Source organism: Sinohyriopsis cumingii, chromosome 7 (genome assembly GCF_028554795.1).
Source record: "Sinohyriopsis cumingii isolate HCF-2022 chromosome 7, ASM2855479v2, whole genome shotgun sequence".
NCBI lineage: Eukaryota > Metazoa > Mollusca > Bivalvia > Unionida > Unionidae > Sinohyriopsis > Sinohyriopsis cumingii.
The window spans coordinates 77,186,414-77,212,535 of record NC_142967.1 but is presented as its reverse complement, the minus strand read 5'-3'; the positions used below and the strand labels follow the sequence as shown (position 1 = coordinate 77,212,535).

The 26,122-nt window shown below is 35.1% G+C and overlaps 1 protein-coding gene across 1 annotated transcript in view; it reads right to left on the bottom strand.

Annotated features, from left to right (window-relative positions):
• The window catches only part of LOC149795569 (programmed cell death protein 4-like), a 38,606-nt gene extending 13,171 nt beyond the window's left edge, over window positions 1-25,435 (bottom strand). The window contains exons 1-5 of the mRNA XM_089965401.1: window positions 24,963-25,435; window positions 16,992-17,095; window positions 8,974-9,087; window positions 3,519-3,740; window positions 1,077-1,289 (exon numbers count right to left, since the gene is read on the bottom strand). Coding sequence (XP_089821527.1) covers window positions 1,077-1,289; window positions 3,519-3,740; window positions 8,974-9,087; window positions 16,992-17,095; window positions 24,963-25,248 — 939 coding nt within the window. The 5' untranslated portion in view covers window positions 25,249-25,435. The remainder of the gene's footprint in view (window positions 1-1,076; window positions 1,290-3,518; window positions 3,741-8,973; window positions 9,088-16,991; window positions 17,096-24,962) is intronic.
• Between the last annotated feature and the right edge of the window lie 687 nt (window positions 25,436-26,122).

The following is a 26,122-nucleotide window of genomic DNA, read 5'->3' as shown; positions in this document are numbered from 1 at the left end:
TCCGTTACGGTTCACTGCCATCTCACCTCTGCGTGGGTTCAAGTCTAGGATTCGGCCAATATGGGTATGTGAGAAAGCTTGCCAGTAGCTTCTCGGGGGTCAGTGGTTCTTCCCAGGTTCTTCTTCCACCATTAATAGTGGCCTCCATGCATAGCCTATCATGTGCTGGAAAATGGCGTTAAACCCCACAACAACATTTCTAATTTTGGTCAAATTCTACTGACAAGTTTTTGAGAAGTTGGTATGGTGGCAACAATTTGAAACTGAATGGCATGATCTGAAGAGCTTCATTCTAGAATGTTTTCTAAATTGTGTCAACTTCTGTTGTCCATTTTTTGGATAAAGTTGAAAATAGCAACTGTAAATAGAAGATGCATTAAAAATAAAGGTCCATATCATAAACTCGCTTGGCCTTACAGTCAGATAAGCCAACTGATCAGCTTTGAATGTTATCTATAAGGTAACATTTTTAAACACATTAACTGATCCATCGCTTGATGTCGCAGCACCAACTTTTAATAACTGCTAACATACATATACTGTAACTGGAATTAGTGTAATCTAAAGCTCACTTACATAGTACCATACCTGTGTAAATACTCACAGCAAAGAACATTAACCCTGAAGCTCAAGGTTTTTTCAATTAATCACTGAATTATTTACAGTAGTAGTGCTATCAGGACATTTAATGAAACTGAACCATACCCACAACAGATTTTTATAATATCCCATTTCTTAACATTATTTTGTTTGTATTACTCATTTATAAAAAAAACTCCACATGTAACATTTAATTTCCTCATTCAAGTTACAAAAAAAAAGATAAAAAAAAAAAAAAAAAAAATCCCCATTAAAGGCCAGTATAACTAATTGCTGTCTATTGCTCCTGGGTTAATAAAGAGCTACCTCCTTCTTAAAATAAATGAAAACTGGTGCATCCGGGATCTGCATGGTATTCGAATGAACACTCTATTGTTACTGTTACCTTCATGCCAAGTAATATTACAGTGCCAACAGATGGTACCAAGTTCGCTGAAATTTGACAAAAGATAAATTTAGCACAGTGGCATTCTTACCTGTTTTATCAGGTATTTTACTGGACGAATTCCTCCCCCCGTTCCCCAGATATTATCCAATCTCACAATGCCATGTTTCTTGCTAAGGAGAAGTTCAGCCTTTTCCAGGGCAAACTGCACATGTTCACAATCCACTTTACCCTTGTACGTGCTCAGAAACTTTGGAGGAAGACAGTCGTCTGCAACAGCTCTTGCCATGAACTGGCCAATTACCTAAAACAACACAATCATGAAATTTACCACAATGTGGCCCCACATAAATCAGTACTGTGCTTATGTAAAAGTTATATACAGCTGAATCAAGTCAAAAAGATAAATACAGCATGAAAGACATGGGTGAAATGATTCATCAATTCGTCAATAATTTTGCCACACAGATACACATACTAATACAAAAGGCATAGAATTGATACAAAATGATACTTACCCTATATAAACTACGTTTAATATTCAGCAGTCATAAATAATTGATAGCCATTTACTTTTTATTCTCTAAATTGAGAATTCATCGGAGACAGATATAGCTTGCGCGGGCACTCATTTCTTTTAAGTAAAGGAAAAAGAAAAACCTATTGACAAAGTCACTCGCCTTCTACAAATTACAACGTGACTTTCGTAATGCCAGCCACAATCAACGATTCTATGTTAATTCTCTGATCCTAACTCCATGTTCAACATAAAGGGCACATTCCATGTGTTCTCCCTATATGAACCACTTTATTCATCATTCAATAACCACTTATGAACCAAGTTACTCTTAATGACTAAAATACTTCAGGTGTTTCACGCATTAAAATGTGTTACATAGAATTCTGATTGGTGGTTATTGTTTGTTCCAGTCTTGAGTAAACAATGACCACCAATTAGAACATAATGTAGCTTATTCCCTACCTCAGACCTGCAAACCCTGACAAGTCCGTCTCAGTAAGGCAGTTGATTTTTTCCATAAGTTTGACCAGTTTTCAGTAATGTGTAACAAAATAATATAAACTGTTACTGTAAAGCTGGAAAACATAATTAAAAGTTCAGTATTCAGAATTTGCAGCAACGATAAACATGTTCTACTGAAAAGTGTGTAAAGTATGCATAGACTTTATTTACCACTAGTACAGTTACACAAATTTTTGTCCCAAACCCTATGGACCTCAATGGCTTGTTGCTATCTCTCAACTTGATGTAATCCTTGGAAATTCTTTTTTCCATTTCACATGACAACAGCAATCATATTTCCCACCATGAGTCATACTCAAATTGGCATGTGATGTCCAATAAACATAACTGTGTCCCTTTCAGCTTTTATTCACAAGAATCTTAATATCACTTTTTATTTTTCTGTGTTAATTATTATCATTTTTCAAGAGGCTTATTTCCCCTTTTGTCTTAAATTGCTTGCTGGACGCCATTTTAAAAAAATTTCTATGATCAACAGTTTGATCATGTAGATGCTTCGCATGAACAAATATGTTTAGTTTAAAGTGTCTAATGTGCTGCTGTATTGACAAACAAACCTAGAAATTTCACACAAAAATGGCTATTAAATGATATGTAAATAAATTAAATCATACATCGAGTTCAAATTTGGAATGCTTCTATGTTGTAATATTTAATCTGTGACTGAATGTGCTGATGGGATCAACTAGCACAAAAATTGGTGAGGAGGCATATTTCAAGCCACATTAGTTTATCACCTTGCATAGTTTTCACATTTTTTTTAGATGGTGAGTATGTATATTTGTAATTTGAACTTTTAACCTAGCTTTCAAAAATGTTCAGTCATATCACTATGATGTCTGCAGTGTGGCAGTTTATAGTGATGTCTAGCACTAAGGCATCATGCCACAAATGTGTAGCATGATGTCCCACCCAGTCACATTATCCTGACACCAGGCTGACCAGTCCTAACATGGGTTGACTGGTTTGTAATTCAGTGGGACTTGCAGTCAAATTATATGGGTTGACTGGTCTGTAATTCAGTAGGACTCGCAGTCAAATTATATGGGTTGACTGGCCTTAATTCAGTAGGACTCGCAGTCAAATTATATGGGTTGACTGGCCTGTAATTCAGTAGGACTCACAGTCAAATTATATGGGTTGATCAGTCTATAATTCCGTAGGACTCGCATTCCAATTATATGGGTTGACTGGTTTGTAATTCAGTAGTAATCATACTTAAGAAAAATACAAATGGTAAAGCTGTTCACTATTCAAAACAGAGTACACCAAAAGTACAACACAAACAATACAAAACTGCTGATCATTTTATGCCAGTGGATGGTTTCAGAAGTGAGAGAGTCCATCCCCAAATCCTTCTAAATCTGTTTTGTACTACATAAAACTAAGCAGATATTACACATTAACTGCAGTGATTTTATTTCTTATTATGCAAAATGTAAAGATGAGCATGTTCTTGTCCACATATATATATATATAAAATGTACTCACTGTAGGTGCATCTGGGGTGTCAATAGTTAAATCAGTCAAACTTCTCAGTAAATGATCAAATCCTTTCTCAACATCACCGTTAGTAAGTAATTTTCCACAAAGGTCCGCTATAAGAACAGATGTGAGCTCTCGATGAGATGCTTTATGGTCTAATGCTAAATTCACAGCAATTTCCAGAATCCTAGATTTATTATTTCCTAGATTTATTTCACTAAGGGCTTCCTGCAAAATAATAGAAAGAATTTATGGCTTAAATAGAATGATTCATGACAAAAATATATGCAGGTAAACATCCAGTAAAATCTCTGATACCCACATACATGGTAAATAAATTTAGTTCTTGGAAAAGTGACATTATAAGTATGTACTGGCAGCCTCCCTTAAGACGTGTAGCACTTTCGACAGAGCTCTGTAAAAACGATCATCTTTAACCAGCTATATTGTCATTGTTAGATGAACCACCAATATTACAATTTATACTGAAATAAAGTTCATTTATTGCTCTTTTTAACCGTTTGTTTGGTTTGTTGATAAAAACAAGTGAATGAAGAGTAATTTTCATCTAAAAAAGCCACAGATTCACTGCTGGATATGATTCTGTCAGCTGAACGCCTCGCAGTGAAAGCAAGAAATGTTGCATTCGCTAAGGAAATTCCATTTAAACTCCAAAGTCACTGGGTCAACACCTAAAAATAGCACCACATTGTAGAGCTGGGAACGGTCTTTATTTTCATATAAGTTTGAAATATATATGTTTAAATTAAATTTTCTTGGTAAGCATTGAAAAAATAGGTTAATTTTTCCGGCTACATATCTCTGCCACTTTTTTAAAATTAATATATGATACCTATATGCGCTGGAAAGCCCAATTTTCGCTGAATTTAATGATATGCATGGCTTCAAGATCTCATTAAAGGCAGCCAATCACAACCATGTAAACCGCAAGGTCATATTCAAATGTCTCAAGTCATGCACTGTGAGGTGATTCTGAATTAAATGGCTGACTTCTCATCGGTGACAAGTGGTCCAGATTTTGGTCTTGTTTGTGAGAAATTGCAAAGCACATTGGTAGGTATTGTTTTTCTTGCTTTACCAAACATTTACGAATATTTTTATGCATTTCTTTTATTTTAATTTTAATGTATTAAATAAGATACTCTTCGATAAAATGTGTGTATACTGCGACAGGAAGTTCACAATTACCTTGTGTTAACCTATCTTGCATTCCAAGACTGCGAGTGATTTAATTTTAATAAATAATAACTACCTATAGTGATTCAATGAATTAGTAAAATGAGTGAATAATTAATCATTCTGTTCATAAATATTTTGTGTAGTACTTGTTTTTTTGTTTGCTCATTTCCTCACAGTTATTGGACATTTATAAACCGGAAGTTGGTTTCTCTCTTACGATGTATCTCTTCTTTCTGCTGTTTCCATCAAAATATTTTTTGGTCGAAGTTTCATTGTTATTTTTAGTTGGTCTCTCTGGGAAATCAACACTTTTATACTATTATCATGCACCAATAGCAATTAATCTCTGTTTCTTTGCTACATAAATAAATAAAAAACACATTTCCATCCTCCCAATCAATGTCATGATTTGGTATTATGTATAAATGTATCAAAACATTTTTTGGTAAAGCAAAACAAAACAAAATGTGCTCACAAAGTTAAAACATCTAAAATTCTATGACCTGAAGATCTCAATCTAGAATACACACAAAAAAAAAAAAACTTAAAATTTTGATATTTTTTTTTTACAATGTTTAAGTTTCAAACTGTGGAAGAAAAAATTTCAGTTTCCCAAATCTTGCACTGATCTAGGTCTTATAAATTACTAACTTAGCTGTTTTGCACTTTTACAGAGAATGAAGACTTCCACCATATATCTAGGTGGTTGATTAAAATGGGCAAAGAAGAAAAATAGCCCTTGAGCATCAAGAGCAAGATGTCATCACCTACAAGTTTTTGATCCAGCTTCATCAGCTTAAAAGTAAATTTCCTGTCACTTCTGATCAAATTCAAGAACTTTTTGAAAAGATTTGCTCAGCCTCATGTCAAGATGATTTTAGGCATACAAATTTGCAGATGGAGATACATCATGCGCCGAGAGCTGCTGCAGGAGCAAATTTAGAATAGATTTCTGATTCAGATGTTTTGTTATTTCTTAAAGTTTTCCTGCTGTATTTGTTTTACTGAGATTTTGATATTCTGCAAAGCTGACTCGGGATTTTCCAAACAGACATGACATTTTGGTATTGAATTTGTTATACAACATGCTTTTTATATTTCAATAAAAGCTTGTTACTGGTTGTGCTCTTCTGCACAGCGCAGATTTTACGTTTTGTGTGGTTGTATGAGGACGTCATGCGAGTTCTGCCCAGGGGGTAGGGAGATGTTTTTTTAAAAAATTGTTTTAAATCCTCAGAATATAGAATCATTAGATATATTTCAGCAATCTGAAGACAATACGCCTTAGATTTTAAAAATTGATGAATAAATGGCCAGGATATTGAATTTTTAATATTTGCGGCTGTACTTGCCATTGACCAGTTTAGTGAAGATCGTTAATTTGGAGGGTGTGCTACATTGTTATTTCAGAGAATTAAGTTCCCCAAAAAATTGAGCAAAGTCTCTGTATAGAATGTAAGAGATCTGAAAAGTTCCAGACTTAAACTGCAATTAGTTTCAATAATATCAACTACTTAATTTGGCCATTTATGCAATTTGACAAATTTGAAGAAAATCTCGACATTTTATGAATATTTTTACCCATAACTTTTGAACCAGACGAGGTAGACGTATAATCTTTTTTTTTTGTTCTTTTAGTTTTATAAAGATCTATCTATTGGTTATAAAATCCACACAGAATTTCTAAGTTGAAATTTTGGCTGCCAGTACATATTATAAGAGTCTGAAACTTTACAGGCTTCAAAATATTTCCAGGAATTCAAGAAAAGACCATTTTTTCTTTTTAAATGCTGTGTGAGTACATATCCAAGCAGCACCTTTTTTATTTAGAACCAACTAGACATAATAAAAAAATTTCTCATGAAACCCCAATGTTGATACAATCATCATTCAGGAGGAGCAGCAATAACAAGATTTTCAAGATAGCCTCTGTGGCAGCCATATTGGATGTGCAAGTGGCACAATTTGAAGACCAACTTTATATCAGAAGTCTTCTGGTGAAAACTACATATCAATATGACTTTTCTTTCAGGAGTACCATTACCAAAATTTCAAAGATGACTGCAGTGGTGATCATATTGGATGTGAAATTGGCACCAATTTCATTTAAGTTTTTTGGCGATACCCAATACATGCCAACCACTAAAAGTAAAAGCATAATTATTAACAACACAAGTGGCAAAAAGTGTAGTCTGAGCATAAAAAGTGTAATCTATATATTACATGCCATAATTACAGGAAACTATTAAAAATGTACATTTATTTTTGCTACTAATCTGGATCTGCGGCAGGTTAAAATTCTTGTCAGAAATGGGCAAACTAAAATGTGGATTAGTACCAGAACACAAACACAAAACACACTGACAAACTGTTTATATACAACGATCACTTTAACTAGTCTACATGTCTAACTTTAACTGAATAATCATAAAGTCCACAAATTCTGCAACGAGCATGAAGATGTGCTCAGTCTGAGTGCTGTATAGTATAACTCACATGGACTTCTTTTTAAATTTGTAAAGCGTTATATTTTTCTTCTTTTCTGATCCGACATGTTTTGAAGTTTAAAAAGAGCCCTCTTCTCTAACATTTTCAGTCATATAACATTCATAAATCACACTGATAAAACTTGTTTCACTTAACATCTCGTACCATTATTTTTTTAAAGCACAAACTGGTCTACAAATTAAACAAGAAAATATAGTGATTCAGTGAGGAAAGTTTTCAAATTGAAGAAACCCATCTGTTTTCTTAGATACAACTGCTATAAACAGAAAATAAGGAAAACACATGTAGGTCTATGATGGACAAATCTATTCTTAAGCAGCAATCACCTATTTTTAAAAACAATATTCTCAAAATAATTTGAAGTGTGGGTTTAAAGAGATGATAATAAAAACGACAAATGTGATTTTTGGTCTTTTTGATGTATCAAAAAAAATAATTGATACACAGGCAAGCATAAGACATAATTAGGAGAAAAAAGCATGAATGGTTGGTATGTATGAAAAATAGCGATAGCAAGATTTTCAAGGTCACTATTATCGCAGCCATACTGTCTATATGACTGGTATTGTTTTCATGTAGGACCAACTAGACATCATAAAAAGTGTTCTAGTGAAAACCTCATGTCAATATAACTTTCCATTCAATAGAAATAGCGATCAAAAGTGCTAAAAAGCCTTTCAAGCCGACAGCCATGGTGGTCATATTACATATCAGTTTTTCATTTAAGGACAAGTTTCATTCAAGACCAACCAGACCTCATAAGTAGTGTTCTGGCGAAAGTCCCAAATCAGCCTGATTTTCCATTTATTAGGACTAGCAATAAAAAGATTTTCAAGATGCCAGCTGTGGCCACAATACTGGATGTCTAACATGACATATGACAGATTAACCTGACATATGACATGATCTACTTGACATACTGGATGTCTAACTTGACATATGACAGATTAACTTGACATATGACATGATCTACTTGACATACTGGATGTCTAACTTGAGATATGACAGATTAACTTGACATATGACATAATCTACTTGACATACTGGATGTCTAACTTGACATATGACAGATTAACTTAACATATGACATGATCTACTTGACATACGAAATGACTGTTCATACTGGAGCAGAAGCAATAACACAATTTTCAAGGTGGCCACTTTAGCAGTTATACTGGAAGTCAATGTCGCACCATTTTCATTTAGGACCAATTAGACCATGGGATGAAAGTGTAACATTTCATGGCGATCCTTGAAGTAACTTAGGAGTAGCATCAACAAATTTGTGCAAAATCAGACGACAGCCAATAAACAGGCCATCCCATCAACTATTCTGGTCTATGACCAGTCAAGTTAAAAGAATATAAATAAATAAATAATGTATGTATTGGATTTAAAGGTGTGACAGCACACTGCTGGCTATGCAGAGCCGATTAAAAGTAGTTATATTGTGCTGACTAAAAATTAAAGTTCTCAAAATGTAAAGATAAATGTTCAAGAATGTGTATTGTCCTCCAGTCCTCTCCCCTCCCCCCAGATCTAGCTGCAATGCTCAAATATCATTTGCACCTCAAGATCTCTATTACACATCCAACCCAACCAATCTGATCAACCTATCAAATGAACCACACCGAACTGAAGTCCTTGATAATAGTATTGGGTCTGTTTACTGCATCAATACCACAAAACCTTTTAGACAGCAAAGCAATGGAAAACAGTTTAATGATAGCATTATCTTGAAATAAACAATTACCTTGACCTCATCTACACTTCCATGATCATAATATTCTAGTATGATGGGTTCTACGATTTTCTCCAACTCTTCCTCTGAGATCTCTGGTTCTATCCTCTCCACTACATACTCCTCCTGAGAAAGAGAAAAAAAAAACAACAAAGAAATTTCATAAGAGTTTAGTGTTCATGGGTGCATAAAAATCCATTCAACATTTACAAGAAACAACTAAAATTATGGCACGCAATCAACTGTCTAAATATAAAAGCCCATTCAGGCAAAAAAATAATTTTATTTAAACAATAAGTACCTCTCTGTCCATAACAAATTTTCATTTCTTCGTTTTAATGCAGAGTGTTATTCTGCAGAAACAACATTTTCAAATTATCAGCTGTGGTGGTCATATTATAAGTCAAACTGGTACTATTTCATTTAGGAAGAAGTAGACATCATTGTCAGTATTCTGGTTAAATCGCCATTCAATACAACCTACCATTCAGTGGTTGTAATGACAGTAAAATTTTCATGGCAGCCATACTGATGTCATCTTTGCTAGCCAAAGTTCCAATATGTTAATCTATTATATACACCTTGGCTGATCAATCAGGTAATACAGTGCTTCGGGTCTGTGAATTACCTTTTAATGCACGTGTTAAGTGGTTGAATACTTATTTTAATAATGGACTTGGAAATAATTGTCAATAAGCAGCTTTTCTTTCCTTTTCTGTATAAATTACTTATTCTCAATATATTCAATGTCTGAAAGATCGTTTAAAACAGTACACCAAGTGGTTTCAGCACGTATCACAAATTGTCAGGAACATTCATGTTGTAAATACATTAGTCAATGTGTTTTCTCATTATCTTTCATTTAAAGAAAACAGAATTATTCAATCTGAAAAAGAAATTAAGAAAATACGAGATCTCTTTTCGCACTTATTTCTTATTTTCGTGAAACAAAGAACTTTTCACACTTTGGTACTACCCATAACAAGCACCATGCTGACATGTGCTCTCTGCGTGATACTCTATCAATGAATTAAAGACATTAACTCATTCAGCCCTGATATCATCTGTATGTGTGATCCGGTTTCTGCATTCAATGGCCGATCTCGCCTGTAGTCGTGGTCTGTTTGACTGCATTCAATGGCCGATCCTGACTCAGTCGTGGGGAATGTGTGTTAGATACAACGTCTCTGATTAGTTACAAATGTTTTTTTTTCTCCCAAGAATCAGACCATTATTAAACCAATAAAGAATGATTTTACTTTCCTTTGTGCAAATCTGAATTGTTCAGGCCCCAAGGGTTTCTGAGAGCAGTTTCACTACGTGTTCTGTTCTTGAAAATTTTTAAATGATGGCGGATGTAAGAGTGATTTTTGATGACAACAAGAGCAAAAATGAGGAGTTTATCGAGTTTGATTTTGAAAATATTGAGCAAGCAGAGGAAAGATATGTTCAGCAGTTGGATATTTTGCGTGATTTAGATTCGGACATAGAAATTTCTGAGATTGAAGAGGATGCTGACAGCGATGATGATAGGGCTGATGACATATATATAAAAATTTTGGTTATGATTTTGTAAATAGTGTATAAATAAGTTGTGTAAGACTTGGACAAATAAGAAGAAAAAAATTACGTCAATGTGTAGACAAATTCATTTGGAATAATTGGTGATAATTTTGTGGATTTTTATTGGATATAAGAAGAGAAATTAAGGTAAGAGTGAATGCATGTGCATGATGTTTACAAAATTTTCCAAACAGGTAAAAACTCTAGGGCACAAGCAGCTAGACACAGCTTAGTACTGCTGGGGCATAGCAGCAGTGATACTAATAACAGTGCAGGAGCTGAATGAGTTAATGTTGTTGTTGTTGTTGTTGGGCTTAACGCCATTTTTCAGCACGATAGGCTATACATGGCGGCCAGTATTAATGGTGGAGGAAGAACCCGGAAAATCCCGGAAAGAACCACCGACCCACGAGAAGCTACTGGCAAGCTTTCTCACATGCCCACATTGGCTGAATCTTAGACTCGAACCGCCGCAGACAGAGGTGAGATGGCAGTGATCTGTAACGAAGAGCGCTTTAGACCACTCGGCCACTCGGGGCCCCCGAATGAGTTAATAAATGTTATAATTGCAATTTCTGAAAAGATAATTTCATCATACTATCAACTTCACGATTGTAGGGCTCCATGTAAGGTCTTTAAAATTTGCTAGACCAAGTAGTAGGCATATACCCTATTGTTGATACTGCATTGTTTCGGTGAATTACAACTTTTTTATACGAGTGATCTGACCTAGCATCACAACATAAAAGTCAAAATAACTAAAATTGGCTAGAAAAGGTCAGAGGAATCTCATACTAAATGACAGTAAACCAAACCTGAGTACTTGTCAAATTGACTTTCTAGTGTCATTGTCTTAAAAATCTCCATTCTACCTTTAAAGGATTAGCAACTGTTCAAAGGTTCATAATGTTTGTATACAGTGCCCTCACCCCAATTTTTTTTTTAAAACACAGGCTATGGGAAGGTGACTAAAAAAAAAACCCAAAAGCCTGGAATACAATTTCCATGTTCCCAAAATGCTCCCTTTTTAAAAATAGTCACAAATTTACAATTGCTACACTTCAAATATGTATTCAACAGGGGAGTTTAAAGATAATACAACTGTCGTTGGTCTTCATCCCTACACTAATTACAGACCGTCTCCAGTGTTTCCCTTTACACACATTTGTGCATCAGGGACGCACGCTTTTGTTGCTGTGCGTTTTTTTGACGCAAAGGATTTTCATAATATGATCAGGATTTATTTAATACCCAATGCATTGGACAATGGATGACATCGTATATACTTTGAGCATAGGCACTAACTGGTTCCCAGCTTTGTTTACTCCCTGCCTTGCGCTCCTCTCTTGGTATAGCAGAGTGCAACGCAGAAAACATACGAAACAATGAACCAGACTAGCATAGACAATGTTTTGACAGAGTAGCTTCCCCTAATCTCGCAAGCTCTCGCGCGATTTCCATCGAGCTCAGCAAGATGTCATCTAGATGTTTAACCTCAAGGCTTGTTGCACTAGAAAGTGATCTCCAGATTAAAACGTCATGCACTAAAAAGTCATTAGCAAAAGAAAGTGAAAGAAGCAGAACACAGAAGAGTAACTGTGGATCTAACTTTAATGAAATAATTCCATTGACGGAATACAGCACATCCATTAGAATTACCACACTGACTTTGGATAGGGTGATTGCGAAGACTGCAAAAGTGACCAATCTTTTCGTGACAGGGTTTTAGAATTTTAAAAAATCTGCCCTTGTTCACCACAAGATATCTGGAGAACACATTATAACCCAAGACATTCTTTCACAACAAAGAAATCAGTAAACTTGCAGAGACAAATGTGTTATCTAGATTACAAAGTCAGCGGGTCATTGCAGATTTTGTTGGTTTTTAACTCTGCTGCAATAAAAGAAAGATCTTAAAGTTCAAGTGTAACATATTAGAAAGAAGATGAATCATTATCCTCCTTGATTTTTGGATAAATGTGTTCTAGGACGAAGTACAATGAAACCAATGATGGTACACATTTTATTAACTGCCATTTGGTTAAAAAGATTTATTTGGCTTTTTGTATTGGCTTGTATGTAATGTGTTGTGCTATAATATAGCTTCATATTGATTATAAGGAGACTGTTAAAAGTACGACTTTAAAAGAAAAATGAACTAATAAAATTATTCTTTGCATGGACAATGCATTTGTTTGTTAATTGTGCATGTTGGTTTTTTTGTATGTTGAGAGAGAGAGAGAGAGAGAGAGAAAGAGAATGTTGTGCAAGTTGCAATATCCTATTTCAAGCTGAAAAAGTACGAGTCATATGAAAATTTGTCAGTACATTTTTGACCCCCCCCCCCATTATTTATTTGACCCCCAGTTCTGACACTAAGTTTTTTTTTTTTAAACTCTCAATTTTACACCGCTGGGGGAAACACTGTAGAGACCAAAGGTACAGGTGTTCAAACTTCCCCGATGGATTCCCCGAGTTAATCATGTTTAAAAACAAGTTGTTCTGGACAACTATAACATTGGCATTGTCAAAACTGTATCTCATGAGATTTGCTTGTCTTTATAGAAAAATGAATATATATCACATTTGGGACAGACCATTTCAATAGGGAAGGGGGCATAATATGTTCAGATTGAACGGAGGCTTTGCAGGTAATACAGTAGTAATAATCACACTACTGTCAGCCAAATGAGTAATACATGAAATGGTCATTTATACCTGACCTCTTTTGTTTTTTTATTGCCTTTATTTTAACTGCCAAAGGACAGTTTTACAATAGCTCCAATCATGACTGTTTACAGCTTATACATGCTACATCTAACTGGCATATAATAAAGTGGAGTCTTTCTGTTCTATTTTTGTAGAATACTGAATTTTTTTTATGTTTTTAAACATGACCGTGTCAGGGTTTTGGGAAACAAAAATCTTGTTTTAAGCATGACATGCTATGTTATGGCAGGCCAACATCTTGAAAAAAAACTTCAACCATCAGCGTAACATTTTTTCGAGCAAATGTTTTTTTGTTTAGAAAAGCCTGATGGGCACTTAGAAAACATGATGAAAATTAGAGGGGTACCAGGGGTTGGGCAATTAGATTTGTTGGTACTGATATATCCATTGTGAAAACCAGCAAAGTGTCAATAGTCATAATGAGACATCTTCTCATCCTGCTTTCATTAGAGCACAACAGTTCCTCACTTAAAATGTCTCTCTGTGGAGTTATTAAAACATGTAATGACCATGGTGATTGATATATTTATCTTTTCCTATCAAGTTATTTCCTTTTTATATGACAAGGCTCTAATTTGTTCAGTCCATCTTTTATTTTTTGTTGGTATAGTTAATGTTTGGAGAATCACATAGATTTTCTTACGAAATGGTAGAAATATTTTCATGAAACCCTGAGGTTGTCTAAAGCAATCTGCACTTTTCAATTATGAAAATGATAGTGATATTTATGAAATTAAAGTTCTGTGGCTCTTGATACGTGTGTAGAGATTTGTTTTGTGGGAGGAGTAGCCAGAGATTCGGCAGGACTACTAACTTTTCAATCTACTAGTCCATCTGACTACAAGGAAATTATGTTAAATGCTATTCCTGTAGACCCATATCCACTGAGAAAACTGTTTAAATTTCATCCCATTAAGGTTGACAAAATTTTAAGAAACTTGTATGGGTACCCCTTGATCCTAACAATCGGTACCAGGGTACCTAATAAAAGGGAAATTGCATTAAATGTATACAAACCTAAGTCAAATTTTTTTAAATTTTAAATTCACACTAATATTCTATAAATATTACTACATAATGACATCTGGTACAAAGTCCAAGAATTCGTCTTGATTTTGTGATAAAGTTCTGAAACCACTCCATTGTACATCACTCATGCTTCAAATCAACAGCTGTCATGTGGGAAAACAAGCTATGGAATTAAGGTCAATTATTTACTGTAAAAGGAAGACCTTTGATTGGCACACTTTTTTGCAGCCAATTCAAACGGATTCTCAACCTGAAAACAATGTGACTGCTGTCTTCACAAGCAATGCAGAAAACCTGTATACAGTGAATGGATACCCTATGGCTCATTTATTACCCAGGTTATTATCACTGGGCGGGTACCCAAGTACCCAGATACCCACTGGCATCTTTACATCCCATACATTTTAACATAATACTGAATGCAAAATTTTCACTAGAAATTTATAACAATTGATACGTGTAATAGATATGGGTCACTCTTAGCAAATTAAAGTAGGTTTACAGTTGAAGATGCATTTAAATCAAAACTTCTCAAAGGTAAAACCTCACCAGTTTAAAAATCCATACGGTCAAATTCAGGTAGTCAAGGATGCAAGCCTGCATGAATCCCACATAAATTAATGCCCCCCCTCCCCAATCTGACAAAAGTCATGCACACTGAATCATCGTAAGTGAAATGAAACACTTAAAAATTCATTAAGATAAATATACTCATGAAAGTTCTTGATGCTTAGATTCAACCGGCGTATAATCAAGTTCTTGCAAAGTTACTGTTTGCAAATGAGCAATGAGATATTTTCATCGATTACCAACTGACCTTAGCAAGGTCACAGAATAAAAGACACAATTTTCAGTATTTGGTGGTAATGTCACCTCTGGTACATGAGGATACAGTGTATACAACATTGCACCATTGTTATAATACATAGTCACTGAAGCTGTGCTGATAATGAAGATACAAAACAAAGTTTTATTTTTATTCATTAAAATTCATTTATCACAAAAAAAAATTGTTTTTTTTTTAAAATAACATATTCGTATTCAAGTCCAAATGCAAACCACACAGACACAAAGGAGAAAAAGAAAAGTGGAGCCATGAAAAGGTCCAGCAACATTACAAAACTGCTTGAATAAAACTGACCCGATTTACTTTAACAAAATATACATTTTTTCAAATGTTTTTGGTAATGATGCTGATAAGTATTAGAAGATATTTTATAAGGACTGTAAGCATGTCATTAACCCTTTACCTCATAGAGCATAGTGACAAAGTGCAGCACGCTATAAATAGAACACCTGTTACCAGGCAGACCGCATCAGCATAGGCATGCCTGTGAATTGTTAAGCAATGTAGTGGTGTTACGTTTAACAGCAGTTTTAACCATTTTACGTTTTAGATAGACATCTATTATATGTGGAAAAATTGAAGAGTAAAGTCCGATTGTTATAGCTGTGTAATTATTTTTCACAGAAGAATATTTTATGTGCTTTAAAATCGAGAGAGAACTCGTTCACCGTCATGTCAGTTAGGCTGCGTGACCGACCGTAGCTGCCATTTCCCATACTTGAAATTTACACGTTTTTCATCTGCGTCTACATCACTAAGTCATCTGAATTTGATAATAAAAACTAATTGCTGCTTACATAAATATCAGAGCCTTTACCAAAATTATTGAATCTTTCGTGGTTGTGATTCTACTCGTGAAAACTTCGTAAGTACTGAATGAAATCCTGCCTGTGAATTGTTAAGCAATGTAGTGGTGTTACGTTTAACATCAATTTTAACAATTTTACATTTTTGGTACACATATATTATAGGTGGAAAAATTTAAGAGTAATGTCCGATTGTTATAGCTATGTAATTATTTTCCACAGAAGAATTTTTTATGTGTTTCAAAATCTTGAGAGAACTCATTCACCGTCATGTCCCTGAGGCCGCGTGACCAACCGTAGCTGCCATTTCTGATACTCTAAATCTACAAGGTTTTCGTGCGCGTCTATATCACTAAGTCATCTGAATCTGATAATTTATAAAAACTAACTGCTGCCTACATCAATATCAGAGACTTTACCTAATTTATTGAATCTTTCGTGGTTGTTATTCTAATCGTGAAAACTTTGTACGTACTGAATGAAATCTGTGGCTGCCATTTTGGAGACTGGAGATTATGACCCAGTTACTTTAAATAGCAGATATCGACCAGTGCATGAATAGCGACCACATGATCTGACGTAATTGTCATTCGCAGAAATGAATGTAGTATGTAATAGGGGGGTTTTCCCCGAAGGTGGCACTACGAAAACTAGCTCAAAATGGCTGATATTTACAGCAGGCGTCAAAAGGCGCTTCTATGTGAATCTTGTAGAGGCGTCAAAAGGCGCTTCCATGCGAATGGAGTAGAGGCGTTCAAAGACGCTTGTATGAGGTAAAGGGTTAACTGAGTACTAATTACATGTTCATGGACAATACCTCTTATGATTACTGTGATACAGAACTGTGGACTTTCCTGGGAAAATATTATCCAAGTCACCTTTATTTTTTTGTAACTGTGTTTTGACTGTCACCCCTGCCGGGGTATAGGCCGAACACAAAATATCGCCAGAGGTTTCTGATCACTGCTTCGTGAATTAGTACCCAAATTTAAAATACTTAGAATATACACTCAACATGCCAAATGGATTTTCACTAGATATGGAAATTACATTACCTCACTTTCAGAATCATAGTTTGGATCCTTAGCATCCTTGTAAGTGCGATCTGCATATAATTCATCCCCAGGGGCTCCCCATGTTCCCTTCCCACCTGCACCTCCTGTAAACAATAAAAATAATATATATTCTACAAGCCAGAACAATAATTGCTGATACATATATAATACAAATCAGTCTTCCTGGGTTTCTGATCTTCACTCACAATCTTGCGCTCATTTCTCAAACCAATAAGGAAGCACAATTGACCCCACTTATTAAAATTTTAGGAAGAAAATACATCTTCCAATGACTAAGAAGAAGAAATCTGAATCCAAAGACACATGGATGGATCGGAAAGTACTTGCAGAATTAAGTTTTACTGCCCAATCTAAAACGAATTACACCTCAGTGGATATATTCAGATCTAATACTAATAAAATTAATACAGTACTACCTGTTTATCAAGACATCATCTGGCCCGAGTGAATCCTGTCAAGCAGGGTTCATACAGAGGTCAAGCAGGGTTCATACAGAATTCTGAATGATAAATTCAAAGACTTTTCCCAAACATTCAAAGACTAAAAGCACAGATTTTTCAACAACACTTTGTACTCAAGTTATGCTATGAGAAAACAATGGATGCAAAATACTACAATATTGTTTAATGACGAAATTCAAACTATAATTAATCAAAAGAAAGAAACCAAGAAAACTCAAGTATGGGTTGGAAATGGCAGCTTGTTGACATGAATAATTAGAAAACAAAAGATTTATTCAAGTTGGGATCTAACTGGTGACATTTATATTTTTATCTCAATGTCAACATAAGCATGACAAATCTGATGGTAACAATACACCATGGTCATTTTAGCACTTTTGCTGACCTAGGTGGCTTGTCAATATAAATGGCATCAATAAAAGTGGGTGGGACAGAAAATGTATCCAATATTTCATCATATAAGCATGGGAAAAATGGTCTTGGAATATGCTTCATATTTTCTACTGTAACATATTTTCAAGACTGCCATTTTTTGTTTTACAACTGCAGAGAAGTAAAATAAAATTGTATACCCATGTGATGTCTGAGCGGGACAGGGCACCTGATGCTGATGCAATCGACTCTTCTTAATCCGAACTGATCTGAATATTGTCAGGTTACATTGGTACCGATGTGCAGTTGACAATATGCCGAAAAGGGGAAGGTATGTATGCACAGAATATGCCTCTATGCATACCTCTTGCCTCCGCATGGCACGCATTCAAGACATAAAATTTACAAGAAAAGAAATATAGGATAGGACTGGGTGTTGTCAATAGTTTTCCTTCTTTACTAACAAATACTAGTACCTGTGGCTGCAGCAGTCTTTTGCATATGCAGGAAGTACAACGTAATAGATTTTGTTGGCATGTATCCTCATTCCCAGGTATGGATTTGTTCTACATGAGCTTTTATATGCACAAGAAAATTGCATTGTTCTGAAGATAAGATCAAAATGTTTTCCGAGTTTTAAGTTAGACGTGAGATTGGTAATAAGATGTTTTCAAAGCATTCATGCCATGCAAAACAATGGGTCTGGTGGCTAAAGTGAGTTAAAAGGAGCCACCATTAAATGGCCTAAAACAATGAATAAAAGTCATTGACAGCCAACAGGTAGTCTGGAGGTATATTTGTTATCTTGTCATCGATAAGAATTTAATATAAATATATGATAACCATATATATATATCTGTAACATGCATACAGGAAATACAGCCAGTATGTTAACATACATAAAAGGGAACAATCTACCTACCAAAGATGGAAAGACCATCAAACTAGTATGTTTATTGATATGTATCTTATCGCAGGCTGAGTATCATTTCATCCCTACTAATTAGTACACAAGAATCTTGCTCATTACTGAATTAATCCAATGATAATATAAAATTGTATTCCAAGTTTGATAAAAACTGGATCAGAAATGAAGCCAAACTAGATGCATAATCTCATTAGTATGCATGGATCTCATGCGTCAGATTTGTAATCGACTGTAATGAAATAAACATACATTCCAAAATTTCATGTAAGTTAGATAGAAAATATGGAATCCAGAGAGGTGACACAGTTAGTCATATGCAAGATCAGCAGCTCATGCACAGTTCTTGTTCATTACTGAACTTGACAGCAACTTGTATGTTATAGACCCAAATTAAAGTTTTACTGAAATCTGATTTGACATAAAGACTCCAGAATTGTAAGAAGCAATTGTTCAGAGACAGATGCTCAACAGATGAAAACACCACGAACAGGACTATACCAGGCCCGTCAACCCTGACAAGTCCATCTCAGTAAGGCAGTTGATATTTTTCAGTAAGATTGACCAGTTTTCAGTAAGGTGTAACAAAATATCAATAAACTGCTATTGTAAAGCTGGAAAATGTAATTAAAAAATTGACGCATCTATAATAAATGTTATGTTCAACTGAAAGGTTTATAAAGTACGAGTAGACTTTACCACTAGCACAGTTGCACAAACTCTAGTTCCAAACCCTATGCAGCTCAATGGCTTGTTGTCTCTCTCAACTTTGACAATTCCATTTCACATGATGATGGCAATCTTATCTCCCGCCATGAGACATACTCAAATTGGCATGTGATGTCCAACAAACATAATTGTGTCCTTTCCAGTTTTTATTCACAAGAATCTGAATACTCCTTTTTATTCTTCCATGTTTATTAATAACACTTTTTTAGAAGCTTATTTTCCCTTTCATCTTAAACATGATTCACTGTTTGGATGCTATTTTTAAACATTCTAAAATCAACAGTTTGATCATACGATGAGTTGCATGAACAAATAGGTTCAGTTTAAAAGCATCTGGGGTGCTGCTGTAAAGTTAGTCTGGTTCCCTGACTAATTTCACTAATTCTAATATGAAACCCAGCTCCAAATAAAACATGGATGAACCAATTATCAGATTTTTTGGCAACAATCATTCTTCAGTAGTTTTTGCCAAGTATGCTATAAATCCGTATTTTAAGGCTAATTTTCGCAAGATACACCTTTTTATTCTTTTGATCTGATTATTAAGACTTTTCTAGAAGCTTATTTTAGGTTTTGTCTTAAATATGCATTTCTTTCCGGACGCCATTTTTAAAAATTCTATAACGAAAAGTTATCATCCTTGAGGATATCTCTAAGTGCCAGTTCAGGAATTCTCTTAAATTCACTTGCCCACAATGGTCCATATCTGTGAAATCAAGCTCTTTATTTTACGAATTATTTATTTCACTTGGCTGCCTTGTTATCTTTGATCACAGTTATGAAAGAGTCAGTTAATTTAAGATAGTTTATGTTACATACACAATAACATTTCTAAGTGTTCAATTGATCAAATGAAGTGAGTTCACCCGACATACGACCGGGGCCGCTAGATTTTAAGTTTGTAGGATTTTCGTGCCTTTTAACTTTTCTTTTATTCCACCTCCTTATTTGATTCAAAAATCATAATTAATGTGATAATACAAAAAAGGCCTGCTTTTAATTCCGTGGAACAACACAACAAATACTTGTTAAGTCAGCTATCAAAACACAGTCAGCACTTAATTAGGTTCTCAGAGAAACGCTCATGGACATAGCTGTTACGGTAGATTGAAGCATTTTACATTTAATTACAAGACGACACATTGCATTTATGACCGTTACACTTAAAAGGAACTAAAAGATAGAATTAAAACACAAATTTCAATTGATAAATTTTTTTTATATTTGTATTTAATAAAGTAATGACTCCATTCAGCGCGAGTGACATTTTCATTGATCGAAATTTCCTTATATATTGTTAATTGCTGTGTACTAGGAATATCGTTTAGAAAGAAAATGCAAAAAATTGTATGACTTATTTTTAAATTTGATATTTCATATGTTGATTACAATTTCCGGGTTATATCTACCGTTTTCGACAATAAAACAAGCGATACATCAAAGTTTCTGTTACATATTTTGTTCGTGATTTTCTTCAAGAAATAGGGATAAATTTTTGGGGTATTTTCTGGTTTAAAAATGGGATCCACACCTGATCCCACATTATAAGCAGGTTCACGAGCTATCTGGGCGCGAGTTATCAAGGTTGTGATGTATATACACACATACTCTAAGTTTAAATCCAATGAAATAGGAAACCTATTTTGTAGGGGCTTCAACAGAAATGTTCTTCCACGCTTGCATAGACTGGATAGATGGGCAGAAATTTCTGAGAAAAGTGAGAATGAAATGTTGCTTTTAGTCAGATGCCGGGAAAATGAACCCTAAAGCTGCCGACATAGATGGACCTAGAATGCTAATAATAGCAAGAAGAGTCAAGAACTCGTTTAGCAATTAAGGAAACTGATGACAACCCAGAAACCTGGTAACAGGTGGCATTATTATTAAAAACTGGACTGTCTCTTGTAGGATCAAGTTATAAGGAAGACTGCGTTAATTTATTTTAGTTATAATTAATTTTTTGCAAGTCATTAACTACTGCTTTTGGCAGGTACACATTGGATGGTAAATTTATTCTGATAAATAATGCCTGGTTTACTTCTGTGTAATTTTTATCTTTGTCTTACTTAATAAGCCCACTTGATCAAGCAGAAAGGAGACCTTTTTTGGACTTGTACATTCTTTTTGCAAATATTTTAAAGGTATCATCTTATGTATTGACCAGTCATATGACAATACAGTGTGACCCCGCTATAACACGGTAGTTGGGAGCCATAAAACCCGACCGCGTTATATACCGAACCGTGTTATATGCAACCAAGTCAGTTAGCTGAAGAATATGTACCCCCCACCAAAAAACAAAAAAAATTTGTGGCATGTGTGTGTAGGTAATAAATGCAGGAGGTAAAATACGTGCTTCGTCAGCAGAGTTACCATCTTGAATTGACGTATGTTAAATGAGAAATACACCTGTAGTGAAAACAGAGAAGACATAATATAATAGTTTACTTTCTTTAGAGAACCATGAATTGGTACATATACGTGAATCCTGTTTATATATAAATGTCTAATGTATAGCATGAATAGAGTATCAACACCGTTTACTCACCTGCGAACCTCATCATATACATTGAACCCAAAATACAAGTGATTCTATTGAAAATATGCACACACAGCTTTAAAATATTCATTAATTTTGTAACAGGTCGTATTGGTCTGAATTCAGTGGAAAAACAGCACAATCATGTAACGAATGACGAAGCACGTTTACTTTAAAGTACATTCCAAGTCGGTAAAAGTTAGTTTGCGTTTTAAGCTGCTGTTGGCATAAACTTTTTCCCTACAAAAAGGAAACTTTCACAGCACAATTAACGTGTTCCAGTCACGTTGGAAAATGCAAAAATCCATCAAATTCCATCACTTTTATTTAAGTTTGGTACTCACTTCCTTTGAAGAAAAGTTCTTTGCTGTTATTGAAAGATTGTAGTTGTCTTTCTTTGATGAAGGGTGCATGCGCTATTGAAGTCACCACTAAAGGACAGCTTTGGAGAACCAAACGAATGCCCATTTCTTATTGTGGTGGCAACATCAAATAATTGTATTGTATGACTGAGACTGGTATTTTTTCCATTTGCTGAGCACGTTTTCATAACAGCTGGTGCTTCAAAGGTGATCTGTTTCCTTTGAAATTTCAGCAAACTATTTTATCTCAGTACATTTTTAAAAAGGAATTGGCCGTCGTTTAGACTATTCTAGTTACTATCCCTCCATGCCTACTGAATAAACCAATAAGATGTATTTTTTTATTGTTTTTTTTTTTTTTTACATTTGTGGTAGCAGCATGATGCTGCTTTCCACGCATGCATCTGAAAATTAACAAAGAGTCAATGGACGATAGAAACGCAGGTGTTTTGATGACAGGGATTATTACTGAAAATGTGAGCATTCTGAAGAATTTAATTCTGAGGGAAATGAAGAGGAATTTTACTTACCATCCACATACAAATGTCAGTCTTTGTAAATATATCAATTACTAGCAAGCGGCCAAATATCCGATAAAAGATAGATTACGAGACAATGCCTCGTCCAGTTGATCTCCATTACCAGAAATGTCAACAACAAAAAATCGGATATTTCACAACATACAGAACTCATGCTAGATGTCAGGATAAGCGGATTATGATATAACAATGCACTGTTTAGATGGTTTGTCAGTATGGACAAAGAATTTATTTATCTAACAATAGATAAATTTCAGTGCATTTTATATCCAGTTTGCAGCTTCCTTTCATGGGGCCTCTGAATTTCTGCACTCCAAACCAATGGTTGTATATTAAAGTTTAAACAGCCAACAATGTTGCCAGCAAATAAAAAGAGCCACATAGCATGTTTTGCAGCCAATAAGGAAAAACAATCCAAGTTTGCGACATTGGCGAAGATCTACGCGATCCCAGAATAAGCTTTTTCTGTGCTTTCTCTTCTTCTTACTTTTAAGAAGAAGAAGAAAAAAATACTTTTTCATGCCAAGATCATCTTGTATTATTCATACACGATCTCTTACCCAAAATGATAAGCAACTTTTTACGTTTTTTTCATACTTTTTATGAATTTTTTTGTGCAGAAGAAAAATACATGTATATGACATTTCAGGAGACATGCCACAACCACGTTATATCCGAATCTGCATTATAACAGAGCAAGCTATAGCGGGGTCACACTGTACATTCAATCAATTTTGCCCTTATCTCATCTTTATACAGAAGAGTGTGTGATTTGGATTTCTAACATAGCTTTAACAATTTTTCAGTCATATCGCTACGATGTCTGCAGTGTGGTAGTTTATAGTCATGTCTAGCAATGGGGCATAATACTGCAGACATGTAGCATGATGTCCCACCCAGTCGCATTATCCAGACACAAGGCCAACCAGTCCTAACACTAACCTCGTAATGCTGAACGCCAAGCGAGGCAGCTGTTAATACCATTTTTGTAAGTCTTTGGTATGACTCGGCCGGGGATCGAACCCACGACCGCCTGCATCCAAGGTGGATGCTATAATCACTAGGCCACCGGAGCAGTACCAGAACGAGAGTTGTATGGCAGACGCTCTAACCACAAGGCCACCGGAGCAGTTTTAAAAAGAATAATGGAATCTTAGCAATAAATAAATTATCTGCAAGCACAAGTAATTTTCATATAATTTGGCTTTTGGATTGGACACACACTCATAATAGCAATTTCTGAGTAATTACAACTGCAATTTATTGACTGGCTGAGGCACAGTTCCCCAAAATTTTCTTTTATATACCAAATACATTTGTAAAGTATACCTCAGGAACACTAGTGGCTTTTTCAAGAATTAAAACCAAAACATGTTCCATTACCAGAGCTGTATTTAATATATACACTATACAAAAAAAATTATCAATTTTTAAAGAATTTTATTTTTTGCAGGCAATAATATAAGTTGCTTGCACATGCTATGCGTGAAAAACATGAAAGGAATTATATTTTACTTGTGAATTTTTTATTTCTGATGCTGTGACCTTCACAAAAATACATTTATAAACTGGAGATGAAATTTTACATTTGGCATTTTAAATTATAGCTACAATATATAAACATATCATTTTGTTTTATTTTGACTGTTTTGGGTTTTATTATTATTATTATTATTATTATTCATTAAATTTGTTTCTTCTCCTTCTTCTAATTATTATTATTATTATTATTATCATCATCATAATCCAGAGCAATCATGATTAAACTGCACGCAGACCTTGTGCCAAAGAGATAACAAATGCTTGGAGACACGACCTATCACCACGTGGTTGTGTTATTGAAAGTGCAGACAGTGGCTAAATATAGCCACGTGACCCTCCCTGTAACGGGGGTGGAAGAATAAATAACGTGCATGACGAGCAAAAGGCGTTTATCCAACGAACCTGCATTTCCTGCACAACATACATTAACCTGTTTTACAGTTATTTACAAATAATCTTAGTGTCTTATCTCTCAACATACCCTTTTTGGGCTGACCTCGTCCCCTTCCACTGCGAGACTTTCTGCTGTTCTTGGACACAGCATTGTTATTGCCATTAACTGCTAATACTGTTTGCTGCATATTTTTACCAGGACTATTGGGGTGCATCCTCTTGGCTTTTCTAATAATTCTCATTGGTTTTTCTTTCTCGGTCAGCTCTCTAAACACTCCTAACTCGTCACTTGCTTCGCCTGCTGATAATATGTCAACATCGCCATTTTGGTTGTTTTCTTCAGCGAGTGCCTCGATTTCCTCTGATATTTCCATGTTATTTCGGACCTTTCAATAAATACGATACTCACTTACAATTAAAACAACTTCAACTGCAATTGTGCAACGATACTTGAAGTTGTCGTACCCTACAAAGTTGAAAAACTTAAACAATATTGGCGGAGTTCAAGAAAGATGTTACGTCAATAAAAGTCGACCCAAAGTCATGTGACCACACGAAATGGTATGATTGGTTTGCAGGTGCCTATTTTCCCGGGAATATTCTTTACTTTTCGACCGAGCTAAATTTATCACATATTGCAATCTTAGATAAGAGGGAACGTCTTATTAACGCTGGAGGGGAAACGTAATGTCATTTACACGATCCTCTCTCTTGTTCATTGGTAATTACCAGAACGAGTGTGTGTGATTTGGATTTTTAACGTAGCTTTAACAATTTTTCAGTCATATCGCTACGATGTCTGCAGTGTGACAGTTTATAGTGATGTCTAGCAATGGGGCATCATGCCGCAGACATGTAGCATGATGTCCCACCCAGTCACATTATCCTTACACCAGGCCGACCAGTCCTAACAATAAACTCGTAATGCTGAGCTCCAAGCGAGGTAGTTGTAAGTACCATTTTTGTAAGTCTTTGGTATGACTCGGCCGGGGATCGAACCCACGACCTCCCGCATCCGAGGCGGACGCTATAACCACTAGGCCACCGAAGCGGTACCAGAACGAGAGTTGTAGGGCAGGGAATAGATTCGTTTTCGTAAAACACATACACCCACACTGATAACAAGTGCAAACAAGTTCAAACTCTTCAGAAACGTTTGACCAAGTCACAATCGTCTCCTATTCTGCTGAGTCCTTCTATAGTGGACATTACGTTCTAAAATTTAAATCTACCCTCTTCAGAATTGAA